Genomic DNA, 21,406 nt, shown 5'->3' with positions numbered 1-21,406 from the left:
ATTGTGGTACATGACTCTTTTTGAATTATGGTTTTCTCAGGGTATAAAAATATGGAACGCTTCACAAATTTGCGTGCCATCCTTGCACAGGGGCCATGCTAATCTTCTCTGTATCGTTCCAGTTTTAGTATATGTGCTGCCAAAGTGAGCACTAGTCCACCATCTTGAAAGTATTTAACCAGGTCACTCAAATTAAGTAGTGGCTCTGTTGGCAAAGTCATGGTGGAGACTTGTCAGGTAGAAATAGATGATGATAGTAATGCAAGTGTCTCTGCCTAGAGCATTGGATCTCAGAAATGAGGTGACTGGAAGCTGGTCCCAGTCACCTCTGAATGCTTCCAGTGGCACACATAGCACCCTCTGGTGGAAAGTCACAACTGAGGAACTTCTAAAATATTAGATGTTGTCAGAACATTTGTTTCTGTTATGAATCTAAATTCAGTCTTTACCATTATAAGCAAAAACTTCATTAATTAATCCTAAGTAATTTTGTGACAATCGGATAAACTGTGCCCACAAGTACTATATCATGCAGTGAATAAATAAGTTCATTTCCTATTTGCATGTAGATGAGCTCAGGTATGTATTAAGACCCTTACTTCCTTCTTGGAAAGCAGATGATAACACCGTTTTCATTCTCACAACAACAAAAGGCTGCACACAGTAGTCCAGAAATTCTTTCTTTCTGAAACAGCATCTACTGCGAAGTTCAGGGCAGCAAACGTTCTTTATGAGCATTCAAGTGAGCAGCTGGATTCTGAGATCAGTAAATAATTTATTTTATTTCAACTGACTAGCCGGGTGCTTCAGATCTTTCCTGACACTGATGGATGGTCTCCTCTGCTCGTCCATCCTGTGTCAGTCAGAGCAGAGATTCCACTTGCCCCCTGTGGCAAGTTCTTCTAAGTGGTAAGTGTCTGTGTGCGGCATTTACCCAGCAGCACTGCTGATTCCACAAAAAACCACCCGTCCACTCTGAGTTAGTGGTACATGAGAGCGCAGAGCCGAGGCTCGGCATTCCCAAGCTCTGCGGTGCCATTGTAGCAGCCTGCCTCCTGACTGGGGAGTAGGGGCCAGTGTCCTAGTTTTACTGTCTGCTGTTTGTTTCTGGGAAAGTCAGGGGATAAGAGACTCAGACTTTGATTTGCAAAACCCAAAATTACATCAATTTTCCACCAGACTTTTTTTTTTTTTTTAGTCTCAGCATTTCTTTTAATAACAAATTGTTAACTGAATAATCCAGTGATCAGCAGTGTGTTTTAAGTATACTGTGGTACAGCCATGTACAGAAATGTTATAAAACCTTTGAGAGGAAGCCCTCTCAAAATTTTTCTTGAAATGAGAATGTATCAATATGTTAAAATAGAAAAAATATGGTGCTTTGTGACCACCTAGAGGGGTGGGATAGGGAGGGTGGGAGGGAGGGAGACGCAAGAGGGAAGAGATATGGGAACATATGTATATGTATAACTGATTCACTTTGTTATAAAGCAGAAACTAACACACCATTGTAAAGCAATTATACTCCAATAAAGATGTAAAAAAAAATAGAAAAAATAACATTCACAGTATGATTTGCAGCTATGCAAATATGAGTATATGTACATGAGCACATATATGCCAACACATGTATACATAAATATATATATATTTAAAAATTCCTCCAAGGAAATATATCAAAATGCTAACAATAGTTATCAATGGGTGGTAAAGTTACAAGTGATTTTTTTTCTTTTTTTCCCTGGAATTTTTACAGTGATCACATATGGCTTTTCTGTGGAAAGGAGCTTTTTTCTTTTTTAAAAGCTTTTTCTCTTCATCATATTAAAAAGAGAAATGAATGAAGTAGTGTGTTACTGCCCATCCGGATGTATCATATCTTACTGGTTGTCAAGCAGCATATCCTACATCGTGCCCATCTCCAGTCACAGGCAGAAAGGACAGAAACTCAGGCACAAACACACCCCATCCCAGTGGCAGTGCATTGACTCTAGGGAGCAGCCTAAGCGGCGCGTGCAGCAACTTCGGTTCTCACTCAACCCGCTCCCCATCCCTCACCCAACGTTTCAGGTTGACTTTTTTTTTTTAATTTATTTATTTTTGGCTGTGTTGTGTCTTCGTTTCTGTGCGAGGGCTTTCTCCAGTTGCGGCGAGCGGGGGCCACTCACTGTCACGGCCTCTCCCATTGTGGAGCACAGGCTCCAGATGCGCAGGCTCAGTAGTTGTGGCTCACGGGCTTAGTTGCTCCACGGCATGTGGGATCTTCCCAGACCAGGACTCGAACCCGTGTCCCCTGCATTGGCAGGCAGATTCTTAACCACTGCTCCACCAGGGAAGCCCCCAGGTTTACTTTTTGATGTGATACAGTACTCCTCACACAAGCTGCACATGGGGACAGACCATTTTAATCCTCTGCTCTATGCCACTCAGTCTGTCCTTGAGGGAAATGCTACCCATCTAGTAAATTTACCCACCAAGCCAGAAATCACCGTCATTCTGGATGCTTCTCCGTCATCAACGGAAACAGACAGGTCAGCCTTGTTGCTTTCTAAAATTGGCCAATCCTGCTTGGCAAAGGACAGCATATGCTGAGATTTCTCACTCCTGCAGAGAATGGTCCATCAGACTTTTATATGAATGAAAAACTTGATTGGAGTCCATTAATGAAACCTGGGACAAAGATCTGATCTTTTTAAATAATAACAGGAAGAATTATAATTTTTAAAAGCAGTTATCGCTTATCAAATGCTTGCTATGTGCCAAGCACTCTGCTGATCACTCTCTTACATGCGTTGTCTCCTGTAATCATAGTACTTTATTAGATAGTACTGATATTATCTCTATTTTTTATTTGAGGAGATTGGGGTAAAGGGAAAATCTAGTAAGTAATGAGGCTGGGATCCAAGACTGTCTGAGGCTGAGGCCTGTGGCTAACAACTAGATCATGCCTTGAATGCGGATCGTCATTGCACTAATGCTCTGTATTTCTATCAATATAACAATGTACGGTATACAGTGAACTTTCACCGCATTACCATATTTAATTGACACAGCACACTGACGATGTTATTCCCATTTCATGACAAAACTGAAGCTCGGAGGAGCTAATGAAATCATGCGATGTATATAAAGCACTTAGTGCTTCCTGGGACATAGCTGTTACTTAATAAGTACTAACTCTCTCTCCCTCCCTGTCAGCCATCAGATATACAGTAGGATATCCAGTCCCAGTAGCAGAACTGGGACTGAAACTCAATCCTATACACTAAATCCCATCACATGACAGATGCGTCAGTCATTAATAACGTCCCTTCGCCAAGGAAGTGATTACTTCTAGTTGGCCAGTTCCAAAAATTCTGCCCATCCCTCACTCTTCTCCCTATCCTAGCATCTGGAGGTCAGTGTCAGTGTAGCACGTGTGCTGCTAGTCCATCCTCCATTCACATTGTTAATCAGTCACTGCACTTCTTCCCTCTGGGCCCAGACGTGACCTCAGAATCATTTCCAACACAGCCTTTTTTTTTTTCTTCACCACGTGGCATGTTGGATCTTAGTTCCCCGACCAGGGATCGAACCCGCACCCCCTGCATTGGAAGCACGGAGTCTTAGCAACTGGACCACCAGGGAAGTCCCATCCAGCACAGCCTTATAAGCAGTCCCTACCAATCAGTTGGCGTTACTTCATTCTTAAGTTGAAATCTATTTGCCATCCATGCTCTGTCAACCTGGAAAACTCAGCAAACAAAGCCGTCATTCCTGTATTTCCAAAAAGTATTTTTGGACTATTTCATCTTGTCTGCTTCCCTTCCATGTTGGGCGTAAAAGTACAGGTGCCCTTTAAGTGTAGACCTTGCCTGAGCTTATACCAAGTTGAGATTTTTTTCCATTAACTTGAGCTCCTGTATGCTTGACCGTAGGATCAGGCACTAAGACATGGGTGCTACCCAAACATGCCAAGGCTGGCAGGTTGAAGTAGGTTTGGGGAAATTGAATCTAAAAGGGTCAGATAGGGGCTTCCCTGGTGGCGCAGTGGTTGAGAGTCCACCTGCCAATGTAGGGGACACGGGTTCGTGCCCCGGTCCGGGAAAATCCCACATGCTGCAGAGTGGCTGGGCCCGTGAGCCATGGCCACTGAGCCTGCGCGTCCGGGGCCTGTGCTCCGCAACGGCAAAGGCCACAACAGTGAGAGACCCACGTACCGCAAAAATAAATAAATAAATAAAAGGGTCAGATGGTTAATGCCAGCCATGATCTAAGAAGCCCATAGTATACTATCAATAAGTTCTTGTTGGCTGGCTGACGGAAACTGAATTACAACACACCAGCCAAGGGGCTGCCCATAAACCCATGTAAGACTCAAGGCAGAGAAAGGTCAAGACATGACCATAGCATACCTCTCATTTATATGGTACTTTAAGGCAGTGGTTCCTACCATGACCGTGTATCAGACTCACCAACTCCCTGGCCTCATACCAGACCTGCTGGCTCAGAATCTCTTCTTAATTATGGGGTTTGGGAAATGCAATCTCACAGTATTCAAAGGACTTTCTTACCCCTTATCTCTTTGTCCAACGCTTGTTTTTACTTATTGGGCAGGTCAGCCTGGTTTTCCCAGCACAGGGTCTCAGGCTGAGAAATGTTTTGATAGTTGTGCCACTTGTGCTAACTTGACTCCTTCACCTTATCATTTGTCCATATTGACCATCCCTATGTCACCAAAGGAATATGTTACTGAATACGTAATATACCATGAATCCCATCTGTGTCATTACTGCATATATAATCTAACATAATTCTGCATAGGATATACAAATTCTGTATAGGGTTTACAGATAAAGATTATATTATAAAACAACCTCTACCAGAAGTTTCCATGGTTACCTCCATTATCTCTTCATAAAACAATCCATATGCATAATCATAACACTTGTGATCACAGTAGTTTTTTAACAAAAGCATCAAGTACAGTAGCACATACCTTAGAGAAAGCAAAGAGATTTCATCTCATAAACAACTCCAAGTTTGTAATGGCTGCCCAGAGCATTGTGCTGAGGTAGCATCTCAGGCTGCATCTGAGGGCAACATAAACTCTGTGATTGATTAAAAATGTCTGCCTTGGGCCTGAGCATGATGAGAGGCAGCATGTTTGCCATCTGTTGTCTTTCCTGGTTTATCCTATTGCAGTTATTATTTAACCCTCCGGTCAGTACCTACAAGCCAGCACTCAAAGAAGACCTTATCACAGTATTATTTTTTAATATGTACTGTGCAAACTTAAGAGACACATTACAACACAAAACTACGTGAGTGGAAGCAACAGCTGTGGCCTGGACTTTATTACTCCTCAAGCTCACTCTGACACTGAAAGTAGGTCATGTGCTTGTATGAATAAAATATCCACCCCTGTTATTTTCCAATGGGATACCTATGGAGTATAGTTCAAGTCATTATGTAATCTGAAAATTCATGTTCTTAAGAAATGGATTGATCTTCCTTCCACTCTTCCATTTCATATTGAATACTAAGGAGATACCCTTCTCCATTCAAAGGCACTAAAACGTTCATGAGGAGACTTGCATCATGTTTAACTCCAGGATCCCCGGGTCCTTGAGTAATTTGAGAATGCAAATTCTAGCATTCTAATGTTCTTTAAAATATTTATTTATTTATTTATTTATGGCTGTGTCGGGTCTTAGTTGCAGCACGCAGAGTCTTTCGTTGTGGTGCACAGGCTTCTCTCTAGTTGTGGTGTGCGGGTTTTCTCTCTCTAGTTGTGGTGTGTGGGCCCCAGAGCACATGGGCTCTGTCGTTGTGGCATGCAGGCTCCAGAGCGTGTGGGTTCTGTAGTTGCGGCACATGGGCTCTCCAGTTGTGGCACGCAGGCTCTCTAGTTGTGGGCTTAGTTGCCCCACAGCATGTGGGATCTTGGTTCCCCAACCAGGGATCGAACCTGCGTCCCCTGCATTGGAAGGCGGATTCTTAACCACTGGACCACCAGGGAAGTCCCAGCATTCTAGTGTTAATAGTAATAAACTAGCAATAAATTCTAGTATTAAATAATTGTTCTATCCCTGTTGTGACAACATTTTCTGAACCAAAATTTGGAATAGAGTTTATCAAATCCTAATGAATTTATGAGGTAGCAGGACAGATACTATCAAGACTGCCTCCAGAAAATTTCTTTACCACATTAATGCTTAATGCAGTGATCGAGTCAAGGGAAAATCCCCTGACAGGGAATATCGGAAACTCGAGAGGCTTTTTCTAACTGTATACTTTCCTCTCTGCTCCCAGATCTACCCTTTTGAGAATTCCTGTTCAGCAATCCACGGTTACTAGTGACAATGTGTCAGGCTCCTCAGATGGCTGAGAAAGAATTAGGAATTGGAAAACGTTGAGAACCACTGGCATAATGGAATTAGTGGGAATCGGATACGTGAGAGTTTGCCAAGGTTCCGTATTCTTTTTACCACTTCCTCATCCTTGGCACTTGAGCTCTGACAATGTACTGGGGCCTGGGCGTCGGGACGATCAGGTTTTTCCTCATTCTGCAGGTGATATTATAAATTCTCTTAGGAAGCACAGCATTACTGCTGTGTTTGTGGCGCACGGTCTTTGTTGCTTCGTGGCATGTGAGATCTTCCTGGACCAGGGCTCAAACCCGTGTCCCCTGCACTGGCAGGCGGATTCTTTTTTTTTTTTTCTTTTGCGGTACGCGGACCCTTCACTGTTGTGGCCTCTCCCGTTGCGGAGCACAGGCTGTTGGACGTGCAGGCTCAGTGGCCATGGCTTATAGGCTCAGCCGATCCGCAGCATGTGGGATCTTCCCGGACCAGGGCACGAACCCGTGTCCCCTGCATCGGCAGGCGGACTCTCAACCACTGCGCCACCAGGGAAGCCCTGGCAGGCGGATTCTTAACCACTGCACCACCAGGCAAGCCCCTATACTGTCATGCATTTGATCACTGTAAACATAATGCATAGTGAGACAAAGTGGGTCTTTTTAAGCCCTAGCTTGGTAGTATGGGATGTGAATTATGGTTATAGCTGTCATTAATGGGTGACATCAGACAAGTCATATCCCCGCCCTGAGCCTCAATTTCTTCATATGGGAAATGAAAGCCCCAGACTTGGTGATCTCTCATTAAGCCCAAATAGCCTTTGTGTCTGATCCTGTGGGTAAATTCAGAGAAGTATCAAAGACTTCCCTGCCTGCTCTGTAGATGCTATCGATTGGCTGTATAAATTCAGCAAAATCCACTCTGGCTAAGAGTTGTTCAGTGACACTCCCCAGGGACTTTTCCAGGCTTTCATAGGCTCTAGGTAACCTGAAGACAAGAGGACTGCAGAATTGTATAAAAAGCTACTCCAGGATTTAACAGCAGTGGGGCTTTTGTAGTCTTGGATTCACAGTTGTAGGAAATTGATGAATGAACTACAGCTCATGATGTCCAAGCAAATAAGCAATAACTCAGGAAATACACTGAGGCATGGAATGTTAAATGCCCTAATTTTTGCCAAACTGGTGTTTCAGCTTACTAGAAGGGTATTTTAAGTGTGCCTTGTGGGGCAGCTGTGCCTTCTAAGAGTCAAGCATATAGGAAACAGCTGACATGTCGGAACACACACGGACTGGACTTAGTCCCATAGACCTGGGCTTCAACCCCAGCTTTGCCGTTTCCTAACTTGATTCACCCTGGTCAAGTACATCATTTCACCTTTCTGAGGTCATTTTTAATAATAATTTTGATAATAATTGAGCCTTTATTATGTGCCAGGCACTCTGCTCTTTTGTACATGCTTAGGCCATTCTACCTTCATGACACCCTAGGAGTTGGTACTGTTGTTTCCTCATTTTACAAAGGAAAAAGCTCAGGCTCACCGAGGGAGAAGTAACTTTGCCCGGGATAATACCAGTGAGATCAAGATCTCCAGATTCATGACTTGGAGACCTTGTAGGGCAGGGGTTCCCTAGCACAAACGTTTCCACAACTTCCAGATGTGAGAACGTTCTTCCTGATGTTGAATTGAACTCTTGGAGGTTGCTGGGAAGAGGTTTGCCCTCTTGGTGATGGGAGGTTATTGCAAGGATTCGTGGGGATGAGGGCACTGGGCTTCCCAGGTGGACAGTTGTTCTGGATCCCGGTGCTTCCAGTACTGGGGTATAGAGCCGATCCCGGAGAGAATCACCTCCCACCCCCACCCCAGACTAGCGCCGGGCAGGTCCCTTGTTCCTATCCCTCCCAGGGCTCTCTGAGCTCACTCCCCTGTCCTGACCCTCATCACTGGGTCTGTATCACATCCCTTAGCCCAGTGCCTGACTCCGGGTAACAATAGTCATGAGAAGTAGTCGTATATGTCACTAGCTATGGATTAAGCACTATTCCAAGCACTTCTACAAGTCTTACTTCACTTAATCCTCATAACAAGCCCATGAGGTGGATTTTATTATCATCACCATCTATTTATAGCAACTTTCCCAAAGTCACATAGTTAGGAAGTAGGGAAGCTGATACCCGAACTCAGGACTCTGTGACTCCAAAGTCCCCTATTCCTAACCTCTCTGCACTACTGCCTTTAAATGTAAAATGGGCTGCTACTGCCTTCCTGGTAGAGATGTGGTGAGCTCTCATTAAGTTGCTACACACAAAAGGACCCAGCGCAGGGGCTGCCCCAAGTAGGTACCCAGTCTGTGTTAGCAGAAGATGATATACAGGGCTCATTTCCTCTTATGGAAATCTTTTGGTTAGCTAAAACAGACAAGGGTCTCCTTGTGATAACTCTAAAGCATTGGACAAATAGTCTCCCCAGAGAGTTGTATATACATTATAGTTGCATTTTTGTTTATTTTGGGCTGTCTTGTTAAGGAAGGATTTATGTGCTGGCGTTGATGGAGGACAGCAATCAGGCAGTGTTTTCTGCCTTTGACAGTTGGTGTGATAGTTTGCTTCCAGTGAAGTTTGACTCACTGTATCTGGAAGCTGTCAGAAGTGAGAACATGAAAAGGTCATGACGGATGGCTTTGGATAAGTGGGTTGGGGAGGAGAGCTGGTTAAGGAAACAAATGTTTCCGAGGGAGGGGCTGACTCCGGCTGCTTCGGGCCAGCCCCCATCCTCTCCTCCTCCTCACCGGCTGGGCTGCTGGGGTGGAGCCTCCCCAGGACCATTTGTCAGAGTGGCACCGGGTTGGGCATAACGCAGCTCCTGGGGGCCCTTCCCAGCAGTCCAGCCCCTCAGGGACTGGAGAACTGCTAGGTGGAAGTAGTCTTCAGTTTAGGATCACTTCTCATGATTACCAGCTACAGAATTTAACATACTTACTTCCTCACATTTTAAAAATTGGGAGGGAATTCCCTGGCGGCCCAGTGGTTAGGACTCCACGCTTTCACTGCCAAGGACGCAGGTTCAACCCCTGGTCGGGGAACTAAGATCCCGCAGCTACATGGCGTTGCCAAAAATAAATAAATAAATAAAATAAAAAATAAAAATTGGGAAAGAGTACTGAATTCTGAAGTAGAAACAAACAAAGTCAACTTTTAAAATGATGTTTTTTATTTTTGGTGAAATTTCTACTTTGGAAAAATATAGAAAAGGATGTAGTCCCACTGGCCAGAGTTGACCACTCTTACCAATATGAAGCATATCCTTTTGATCTCTTTTCTATAAATATTTTTCACCTAGTGTCATAAGAAAATTTCCAAGTCAGAGCTTTTCTTACACATAATTTTTCATGGTTGCATTGTATTCTAACATGGTTGTATTAACTCTTGTTGGCCATTTAAGTTGGAGAAATGTAAACTTAACAAAAGCCAGCTTCTTCCCTTGTTTTCTTGGACGTATGTTTATAATTTGAATTACTATAAAGTAGTGCATAAATGACACTTTAAGGAGTGCCTCTGCCTTTCCTTCAGTGACTTTACACAAAAACTTTTCAGAACCATGCTCAGTGGTCAAACAGAAGAATATTGATAGGATTCCATGCTCCAGTTTGCCATGTATGAACAAAAATAGGTGTACATTTATTGGCACATTTGAATATTATTTGTTCCTTGGTGAAAATTGAGAGAGGAAACTAAAGACTAGGTGGGCAGAATTTCTTATCACATCTTCTTGACTTAGCTGAATGGGGCCGTGCAGAGCAGTAGAAAGTATCATACCTGGGAACCAGATGGCTCTGAGTATGAACACAGCTTTCCCACTTAAAAGCTCCCCAGCCTTGGGCTTCCCTGGTTAAGAATCCACCTGCCAGTGCAGGGGACACAGGTTCGAGCCCTGGTCAGGGAAGATCCCACATGCCACGGAGCAACTTATCCCATGCGCCACAACTACTGAGCCTGTGCTCTAGAGCCCGCGAGCCCCAACTGCTGAGCCCGCACGCCTAGAGCCCGAGCTCTACAAGAGAAGCCACCGCAGTGAGAAGCCCACACACTGCAACAAAGAGTAGCCCCTGCTCACCGCAACTAGAGAAAGCCCACATGCAGCAACGAAGACCCAACGCAGCCAAATCAATCAGTCAATCAATCAATATCCCCAGCCTTAGACAAGTACCATCATCTCTCCTAGCATATGTTATGTAAAACACCTCGCACAGTTCCTGCAGAATAGTGCAGTGGATGAGGGGACAGATTCTGGAACCAGATTACCTGGCTTTCTTCAAATTCCAGCCTTGCCACTTTGTAGCTGTGTAAACTTGGGCAAGTTACTTAACCTCCCTGTGTTTCAGGTTCCTCATCTATAAAATAGGGAAAAACATAGTAACCAACTTCATAAGGTTGTTGTGAGATTTGAATCAATGCACACAAAGGATTTCTAACCTTTCTGGCACAGAGTTGGTACCAGTTAATGCTTCACCGCTCTTTGCCCCTGACCTGGCCTGTAGTACCAGCCTGCAAACTGGTTTCCTCTCCACCAGGCTGCCTCCTCCTGTTTGCTTCCCGGCTGGATTCCACAGACTGTCTTCAACAGTAGTAGGGTCTGGGTGTGCTCAGGAAAATGGGCTCCGGCAGTGGGCTGCCACTGTCCAGCAAGAGCGAATAGGGTCCTGTGGGGCCGTGTGCCCTGCTTTAAGAAGCTGGACTCACGTATCTCAAGTAGGGTGAGGTTATTTAATGTACAAAAGGATTTTTCCCGTCAGGAAAGATTCCCCTACAGGTTTCTTTAAATAGTGACTCCTCTAGGCAGGCGAGTGTTTTACAGATCATTAACTACTTGACTGAAAGCCTGCAGGGCAGAGAAACTTAAAACTAAAGTGTTGGGAGCCCCTGCCAATTACAGATCAATCCAAAATGAAGATAAAGTATCTCTGAAACTAGAAGTCACTGGGAAAATGTGATTTGATTCAGAAAAAAATCTGATTTACACGCATCTCTTTTGGAACTCACCACTTGTTTAAACGGTGTTCCACCTGCCTGCCTGGCTTGAATCTAGTGCGCTTGTCTCCCACATCTTCATCCCCAAACTGCAGGCTTGGGGTTCCCCTCTGTGAACAGTGACTGCACAATAACCCCAGGAAAGGGTGTCTTTGGGAAAGTGTTCTTGTGGCCGAGCAGAGCTTAGGCAATTGATGCAGAGATACAACCCATAATGGATGAACTATACAGTAAGAATTTGCAGATAAAAATAATAGAAGTTAAAGTGTACTTTACATGATAAAAGAAAGATGAAAGAGGACCAGAGTCTGTTATATCTGAGATGGTTACAAGAGTCCTGCTTTGTGAAGTAGGCTCTGTTGAAAAGATTGATGCAATGGGGAGTGACCTTGGCTTGGAGCAGGAGCTGGTGATGTATGTATGCGCATCCCTCTGCTAAATGGACCCAGATTTGTAGCACTAATATACATGGGAGCCCAGAACCAAACTCACTACGGCAATAAATCAACAGCCACTTTGGGTGTCATTTCTGGTTTATATTCCACTATTGTTCTATCACTTAAGTTCATGTCACTATCATCTTTTCATCTGGAACAGTTTTATATAATTTTCCAGTGGAGTTACCTGACAAATCCTATCAAATTAACAAGCTACATTAACAATATTGACTGACTACGGCTTCAGGAGTTGCAGGGCCGTAGAATAAAATTTTAAAACCATGTCTCTGATGATGATCTTTCCCCCTCCCTTTCTGAGAAAGGAATGTGGGGCAGGGTTTATTCCACATAAGAGATCTGCACATTTATTTTGCTCTGCTCGTTTTGACTTTTATAAATGTCAAAACAAGAAGCAGAAGGGAAAAAAAAACACTACCAACAACCACGGTGTAAGTACTTTTCTTCTTTCAGGGAACTATAGAAATGTCCAGATCTTTAACATTTAATGACCAAATTGGAGGGAAGAGTGTAACTGGGTAATCTATTTTAAGTGAAATGTAATAAAATTGGTCTCCTGATACATTCTCGCCCTCCTGAAATCATCTAGACCTGGGCGTCCAGAGTCAATTGGGCTTACGACGTTATGCCTAATTGAAATACGGTGTTCCTGAAATATGTCTAATGACAAATTCCAGCATTCGATTAATAAAAAATACCAATTGTTCGTCTTTTCCAAAGACCACACGGTAATGACCAGGGTCAAGCAACTGAACTGCAGTGTCTCCTTCAGACAGCAGGCGAGACTCTTCCGTAGTCTGTCCAGTCTCCTGCCTTTGTCTGACTGCTGTTTGGGATTTCTTTATTCATATAAAATAGAGATGAATGGAGTGTGTGGCAGAACTAATCACTAGGATTTTGTTTTCTTTTTTAATTTTAAATTTGGTCTGACTGTGGTCATTGTGTTCTTTTGATTTTTGTTTTTTAATTTAGCTATTTCTTTTATCTACCTTATCTTATGGCCTACTAAGTTTTCTCACATTATATTTTAAAATTTCTAAGTGTGATCCATAGGATGAAATATGTTAATTCTGGTTGTCTTTTCTGTTTCAGTATGAACTCTTGATTGTTTTAATTATTTCTTATATTTTTACTTCGTTTTGCTTTTTTTCACTTTGAGCCTGACCTTTAAACTGTGGCCTAAAAATTAATTAGTCTTAAGATTCCATCTGGGGTCCACTCTGGAAGGATATTGAAGGGTTTTGTTTCACTTCATGAACAGATTCCTCGATTTTCAGTAAAAGGAAAAAGAGAGCATCTAGCCAAAACCTTTGTGTCAGGCTGGGCACCTTCTGCTTGGTGATACCAGGAGAGCAATTGCTGTGCGTTTCTGCAGTTATCCCAGGACACCCTCGATCCCTGGCGTTACCTTGGTTCTCCTAACACCTTTGCTCCCAGTCACTGCACAGTGTGTTATGTCTTTCACAGCTCTGAAAATGAAACCTGAAGTCCCTGTAGTTAATGTTCTGGATTCCTGTTAGAAAGTCTTTGTTACATAAAGTGCACACCCAGTGCTGTCTCTCCATCGGTGGAGAAGCAGTGACCTCCACAGCCTGACGCCAGGCTCCAAGACTTGAACTTGGAATGTTTAATGTGAAGGATCCTTTGATCTTCCTGTGACTTCCTTTAAGTACAGTATGGATAATTATTTAGTGTCAGAGAATTATTTAGTAAGAGAGAGAGATTTTTCCTATTTTTAGTGTGCAAGATTTTTCCAGATCAGAAACTCTTCATTGGTAGCCTAGGTATTTAGGCATAGGTGATGTTACAGCTTTATCTGTCCAACCCAGATCTTCTAATGCAAAACAAAACAAAACAGAGACCACTGATCAAAATTGTTTAAATGAACCTTATCTCATGGTAACTATATTTCATTAACAAAATGTAGATAAACTCTATATTGTATCTGTGTTATATCTAAGGAGGTAAGCTTCTTAATACCTTTTTATATGGTTTTTGATTGTTCCCCCTCCCCGGCTCCAACCCCAGCTCACCCACCCGGGAAACCAGACTGCAACTTCTCTGTGCCATTTGGAATCTCCTTATGTCTGTCTTAAGAAGCCTATGGCATTCCCCAAAGCACTAGAAAGAGCTCATGTTCATGCAATTTAGGATTTATAAGACAGGCCAAATGATTACACTGAAATCACTTACACCTTGTACTTCTTGTGGCTTCTTTTTTGTCCTCCCCTTGGCCTTACAGGTATCTCTGGAGACAAAGTAGAGATAGACCCAGTTACGAATCAGAAAGCCAGCACTAAGTTTTGGATTAAGCAGAAACCCATCTCAGTCGATTCTGACCTGCTCTGTGCCTGTGACCTTGCTGAAGAAAAAAGCCCCAGTGAGTAGTCCCTTTTATTTATGTCTCCTTCCGCTCTTCCTCCCTTCCCTTCTGCGTGCTGGGTACCAGGAGAATATATTGCCACTGTGTCCTTTTTTCCTTGGGTCTGTTTAATTCATTACCAGAAATTTCTTTTAATTAAATGGGATTGTATTACGGTGCCCAGAGCCTGACATTGGCCCCTGTTCTGTTCAGTCTTGACGGCAGTAGAGAACCTCACAGTGGTTCCTGACCTCAGTAGCCCCCCGCTGAGGGCTGGGGGCACAGGGGCAGATTCCTGACGGGAATCTGCACTCACCAGAGCCCTCATTTCACTTTGTGCTCCTTTCCCCTTCCCGTTTGGGTACTGGACCTGTCAGACCTGGACCTGCCTTCCTTCCGTGCCAGATCGAGGGAAGTTGGAGGATTTCCTGTGGTGGCTGAAGACTAGATTTAGATATCCATCATGCCAGAGGTGTCATCACCCTCCAGATTATTGGCAGCTGCATGACCTACCAGCTCGTAATTAAACTCCTGCCTGGTCCTGCAGAAGAGATCACTGCTGGGTTGGCACTCCTCTGTTTAAATTATCAAAGTAGATATAATCTGGGTGTATATTTTAGCGTATTATATTTTTGCAGTTAAGTAATTGAGTGTAGGCTTTAGATTAATCATTTTTAGGGCTTCAGTCCCATCAAGAGGCAGAAAGGACACAGATTGCAGTGATATTCCTCCATGGAAGAAAGGATGATGTGTTAGTTGCCTGGAGAAGGCTAGAAGACAGTGGTTCTCAAATCCAGTGCGTTACCGGCACTGCCTGCAGAGCCTATTTAGAACACAGCCACCCAGGACCCACACCAGTAGGTTCTGATTTAGTAACTTGCAGTGTGACCTAATAAGCACCCAATTTGTCTTAATCCCCTTTATTCCAGTGTCTGCTAAATTGGGGAACAAATATAAGGAATTACATACTTAAAAGGAACAGTAAGAAATCTAAAGGACAGCAAGTGTCTATAATATGGCTCAAATTTTTGAGATGAAACTGATTAAACAGGGGCTTAAAGAACAAAAACTCGGCCTGCGAACTGGGCACATATACCACTTGGCCTCATTTATGGTTGGGTATTTAATTGTTTTGTCAAATACAGCAGTGCTGGGCTACATGGTCTCCTCTTTTCAACTCATTAGCCTACAGCTTAGCAAGAAGGGAGAACATAGTGGTGCAGGGGAAAGGAGTAAAGCCATGCCCACCCCACTTCCCACCATTCCTGTCATCCCAGTGAGGCCTCGATGGCTTGCAGAGGCAAGATGGTTGCCAGAAGGAGTGGTGAGAAAATCGCCTGCTACTCTTGGGCCCTTGCCCCAAGGCGGCCAGATTCCGTCTGCCTTTAGATAAACATCTTCTTCCTAATCCTCTCACTCCAGCCAGTCAACCAGTAAAAATTTCATTGTTCCAGCATCTTTCTTCCCAAGAACTCAGAATGCTTTGAAAAGTAACATTTTATAAATTCTCCATGTCTCTGAGAAATGAAAGGCAATCACTTACACGTTGCATAGGGGGATAAACTGGAGTGGAGAGGTTAGAGAAAGAGCTAGAAATAGGATTCAGATTTCCCTTACATTCACACCAAGACACTCACTGTGTCCAGGAGGGCTGTGATTCAGGCACCAAACGGTAAAGGATGTAACACACCCAACCTAGGAGGGAATGAAACAGATGCACAGCTACCACCTTTCTGTTGCCTCTTAAGGTCATTCAGTCAAAAAGTAATGTAATTATCACACATCTGTGAAAGCGAGGCCAAGTTCCAAGCATTAGGGATCCAGAGCAGATGTGGGCCCCACCATTTCAATACGACTGTATTGACAGTCGAGCAGGAGAGTCTTTTGTTGTATTCTTAGACCCACGGAACGGTTCTGTGTAAAAACCGCACATGTAGGTTTTATAGAGGTTTCCCCCTCTCTCACTCTGGCCCCAGAGATCTAGAACTATGACACTTTCCTGAACAGAGAGGCACACTGCCTGCCCCAGTGAGATACTTCTGAGTCCCCGTCCCCAGCACAGCACTTTCAGACCTTGTCCCTCAAAGCTCTGGGTTCTCAGGGGCCGGGGTGTGTGTGTGTGTGTGTGTGTGTGTGTGTGTGTGTGTAGGGCAGAGTTGGGCATGAGGCCTCCCCTTCAAACAAAGGATTCTGCATTTAATCCCTACCAGTTTGGGGATCCTGCACTTAAAAAGTCAATTGATAAAAAGGATTTTGCTGTTTTCAAAAAATGTTTGAAAGTTGCAGGCTCACAGAATAAAATTCAGACTCCTCAGCACAGCCTTTACAGACCTTGACTCCTCCAAGCTCATAGCCCATAATTTCTCATCCTGAACTTGAGCTGTGGTCACTGTGAACTACTGGCACACGAACACACCTTGAATTTTGTGCTTCCGCTTTTCCCATTGCCAGGACTACACCTCCACCCTGACCCTCTCTTTAATTCATGGACACCTCAGTTTCCTCACACCCGGCCCACTCATTTTTCAAGATCCAGCTCCAATGTCAGACTCTCTCTGTAATTTTGCCCCCAGGTGTTTGCACACACCTCTGGTAAAGCAGCTCACACACTGAGCTGTGTTTATTTGAGGTCTGACCCTGTCTCCCACCCCCATCTCCATGCTTAACTCATTGACCAGAGACTGGTTTCTGTATTTTCGTTCCCTAGCACAGTGCCTGCAGGGTTATCCTCAGTGAATGTCTTGAAATAGAACTTAATGAGGCCAGAATCGAGAAACCGAAAGTTATTCAACATAATTTATGTTGTAAAGTGCCCAAAACAAAAATGTATTAAATGAATCAGCTTGATGCTATTATTTTTTTTATGATTTCCAGTATCTTCATCAAATTAATTCATTGACTTAATCTAAAAAGTTCATCTTCAAGAACATCATCAGACCACAGAATTAATCTATGTGGCTGCTTCTTCTCCTTCTTTTTTTAAAGGATTAATGGTAACCCTTTTTATCTTTTGTGTCTGTTGAACCTTAGAAAAAACTTATTTTAACAACACTAAAGAAATGAAAGTCACTATATTTCATAAGTTTAGCCTGTGATCTTTATCAGCATAGTGATGTATGTTTGTAGTTGAGTTTACGTCAAAAATTCTTGGGGCCTTCTTAAACGAATTATGGCAAAGAGAGAGAGTCTAGAAGTAGATAAGGTTTTTGATTTCTGCAGTATATTTCCTTTTTCATGTTTTTATCTCTCATAACACAAGTGTCTTGCCGAAGACTAGAACGTGTGACCAACTGGAATAATTTAGTTGTGAAAACAGAGCAGACATGTTATTAAACAGCCTTCTTTACAAAAAGGCATTAACTGTTGGGAGGATAATGAAGTTGTCCCCAGTCTTACTTGAGACATGTTTGTCAGAATTTTGAACAGAAAAGAAACGGTTTTTAAAACCTCAAATATGGCCAGTTTGCAGTGTTTATTGAAAAAGCTGCTGTCAAACCATTAATTTGGTCGTCATACAGGACACAACTCAAGTTTAATTGATGCTGTATCCAAAAAGTATGTGAATAGCTGACTTGGCAAAGGGACTGAGCATTAGAGCGCCTGCAGTGAAACACGTAATTACATATATCGTGGAATCAGAAAGACCCAGACTCTGAAGCCATACTCCATAAATAGCAATTCTATGGCTCTCTTTCCTTCCCCTAACTTCTACCTCATAGGCCATGTTCTCATAGGGAAGATTTATTGCTCTGTCCCTGTGAGTGTTTAAGACCTGGAACTTAATGACTAAATAGATACATGCCTTTAAAAAAATTGTACATATAAATATGGACGCTTACAAAAGTTAGTTGAGAAAATCAGTGTGTCAACGGCCCTGAGAAATTAAGAACACATTCTGCCTTAATAGAGTAAAAAAAAAAAAAAAAAGCTGTACGCTGCCATTATTATTCAAATCAGTGATTTCTAAGTCTGATTTTGCCACTCCTTAGGATATCTTTTGCTGTTTGAAGGATGTCACAAATCTCTAAAAGATGAATTAATTCTAATTTCATTTTAACTGAACAAAGACGTATACATCATATAGGAGAATGTTTCCATCAGAAATGACCATGGTTAAATTGTCTCAGAAATAATTCTCCATCCTTATACAGGTCTAGATGTAGGCTTTAAATGCAGTGGACACTCTTTTTAAGTACTAGCCTCAAATTCCAACACTGAAACAAAAGAAAGGGACCTTTCTGTGAAATTAGCACCCGTCGGGGACTCCTGGGCTGTATTTAAATAAAGTACCAGACTTAAGCGTGCCAGGTCTGGTTTTATCGTAAGAAGGTCGTGCAGGTTTAGAGTCTTTAAAGGAAGCAGCCTATCATTAAGAAATCATATTTAAACTTTAATAAAGTAGCTGTCGTCTTTATAGCTGAAAAGAGCTCTGTATCTCAATTAAGTATAGATGATCTAAAATCTTAAGGAAGTAACGTAATAGAGGTAACCTGATTACATTCTCTTGCAATAGTATAATTTAAAGGAAATCGGATTCTGTTGATGCTGGTTGTGTTGGTGGGGGATTGTTTGTTTGTTTTTTTTTGGTCCAAAACACTGTTTGGATTCAGGGCAGGAGCTCTTTGAGATTGTGAGTTAACCACAACTGCAGGAGACTCTTAAGCCCTCGTGAATAGAACCTGCTGGATATTTGAGATGAGATTCAGTTAAGGTTATGAGTTAAATTAGCTGGGTTTATTGGTGACCTCCCACTTAAATGAATCTTTCTTTTCGTAAGTACTTGACAAGATCTGTAAAGTAGTGTATTTAATTTACTAATTAAATTAAAGCTACTGAATAATGATTTGTCCACATTGATTTAGCTTAAATAGAAAAGACCAGCATTGTTGTGATCTTCAGCAACCTTAATGGCCGAGCCAGTTAGACACAAAGGCCTCTTGTGTTTTATAGGTCAGAAGGACATAGGTAAGCCCAGGCTATAATTGAATTGCCTGCACTGCACCCTGCAGTTGCAGATTTCCTTTGCCTTCCCGTTCCATTGTTGCACTGGGGCTTAAGAGAATGTTAACGTGGTAATAGGCACAGGGCCTTCCCCATTATACGTCTTGCTATCGAGCGGTTCTGCATGACTAGTTAAAGAAGATGGCAAGAAGATTAATGAAAGCAGGGCTAATACAGAAGGGGGTACTTTTGTAAGACTTCTACCGAGGAGATATTAGAGCTGAACCAGAGCTTGGCTTTTTCTTTATCCTGTGACCTTTGAACCTGCCTTACTGTTGAGAGCTGCCAGGGAAGTCGACATTTTGATTGATGTTGGTACACGAGTCAGTCTTTCCCATTGAATTCCACATCTGCACGAAAATAGCTTTTCCAGCAGAATTCATACTGGCTACAAGCGATAGCCAAATTGATGGCCGAAATGCTTTTATGTCGTTTGCATTTAAACCTAAAGGTATTTGATGGTTTAATTCTGTATCCAGTTTTCATAGATTATAAGCATTCACTTATATGTTGTTTTTTTGTTTTGTTTTTTTTTTTTGCGGTACGCGGGCCTCTCACTATTGTGGTTTCTCCCGTTGCGGAGCACAGGCTCCGGACGCGCAGGCCCAGCGGCCATGGCTCACGGGCCCAGCCGCTCCGCGGCATGTGGGATCTTCCCAGACCGGGGCACGAACCCGTGTCCCCTGCATCGGCAGGCGGACTCTCAACCACTGCGCCACCGGGGAAGCCCCACTTATATGTTCTTAATGGGTTTATCAACTCATGGTGAAAGGCCAGTATTAAAGAGTATTCAAAGATTTGCAAGCAGAGCTCCAAGGAGGCTTTATGGAGGAGTAAAAGCAGCCATCAAACAAACCCTTCACCATTCTTAGAAAAGAAACATCAGTCTGAGGGCCCAGGCAAACTGACTTGGAGGTTTTTGTAAATAAAGCAAAGTGTGTGTTTTTGGAAAGCTTTCCATGGGGGAGTCTGAAACCTTGCCTCCGCACCCCACCTGAGCCCCAGCTTAGAGGCTGTCTTGATCCATCCAGATGCTGGGTTCCCTGACCTTGACCTTGGGACACTAGCATTCCATCGGAAAGGGATTGTTATGGTCTGCTTATAAGACAATCCAGTGCAGGCACGAACCTCTTCATTTGTTCTCACTAATTTTGTTACCTTGTTTGTGGAGCTGCAGGCCTCTAGCGTGTGTGCATGTGTCTGTGTACGCATCCCCCACCCCTTCTCCCAACACAGGAGAGCAGGGAGACTGGGAAAAGGACTCAGGTTTTGTACTAAAATCAACTTGGGCACGTCACAGCCCATACACTGAATCCTCTGACCACCTGATTTCTTTTCTGCCTACTTGACAGGGGTAATTCCAGCAGAGAACACACACACACACACACACACACACACACACACACACAACACATTGACGTGACAGGTATTCCAGTTCCTAGAGGAGAGGTACCCAGGAATTTTGTCATATTCTCTAGATGCTCGTGAGAATGTGTGAGAGGGAAATGAGGGTGAGCATTCAGCTACCGCTGGGTGAAAGAGCTGCACCCCAAGGTGGGTGGGTGGGTGAGTGTCCATGGCCGTGCTGGCATACTCTATGCCTCATAAGGTGCTTGCATTTATACTCACATCCTAAGGTTCTGTCGATTCCCAGGGGGTCCAGGCACTTCAGACATCAGGTGGGCAGGCTATGCTGTGTTTTTATTCTCTGACAAGGACTTATTTCGTAAGTTCCAGATCAAATACGGTAAGTACTGCTCGATTACAGAGCACAGCAGACTCTAACGTGTTAAATGCCCCAGTTATTGAATTGCCTTTTCACAAGGGTACTCTGGAGCACAGTCAGGAGCAGGCAGTGCCTCATCCTTCTAACAGATACGTTTCCCAGCCCTATTAAAAGGGGTCTTCATCTGTCCTGTCAAAGGGAGTCTGCTGGGGTTTTTTAGTTTAATTACACTATCCAATTAAAACTCCTTGCTGCATTTGGATGCGCCTCTCCTTGGGCCTGAGTGGAGATGACATTTACAAGGCTCGCCTTTCAAGCAGACAATAGTGTGATTGATGAGGTGCACGTTCAGTGAAGGAGGCGAGTGCCTGTGGAAGTGCCGCTTAGTGCATTTTGATTTATTTATCATCTTCTTCCAAAACAAGGGAGCTGCTGGGAGATGGGTTCTAGGCAACAGGGGGACCACCTCAGTTTTTCCAAGTGTGTGGGAGGG

General features: G+C 43.4%; 1 protein-coding gene and 1 non-coding gene across 4 annotated transcripts in view; one reads left to right on the top strand and one right to left on the bottom strand.

Moving 5' to 3' along the window:
* The window catches only part of MAPKAP1 (MAPK associated protein 1), a 229,787-nt gene that overhangs the window by 189,356 nt on the left and 19,025 nt on the right, over window positions 1–21,406 (top strand). For all 3 annotated transcript variants that reach the window (XM_065878524.1, XM_065878526.1, XM_065878525.1), the window contains one exon: window positions 14,067–14,204. In XM_065878524.1, the coding sequence (XP_065734596.1) occupies window positions 14,067–14,204 (138 nt within the window). The remainder of the gene's footprint in view (window positions 1–14,066; window positions 14,205–21,406) is intronic.
* On the bottom strand, window positions 46–152 carry LOC136125235 (U6 spliceosomal RNA). The gene has a single exon (XR_010656003.1). It is a non-coding gene; the product is annotated as a U6 spliceosomal RNA (small nuclear RNA).

The sequence above is a fragment of the Phocoena phocoena genome, chromosome 6 (genome assembly GCF_963924675.1).
Source record: "Phocoena phocoena chromosome 6, mPhoPho1.1, whole genome shotgun sequence".
Classification (NCBI taxonomy): domain Eukaryota; kingdom Metazoa; phylum Chordata; class Mammalia; order Artiodactyla; family Phocoenidae; genus Phocoena; species Phocoena phocoena.
The sequence above is the reverse complement of the archived record's forward strand: the minus strand, read 5'-3'. Positions and strand labels throughout refer to the sequence as shown.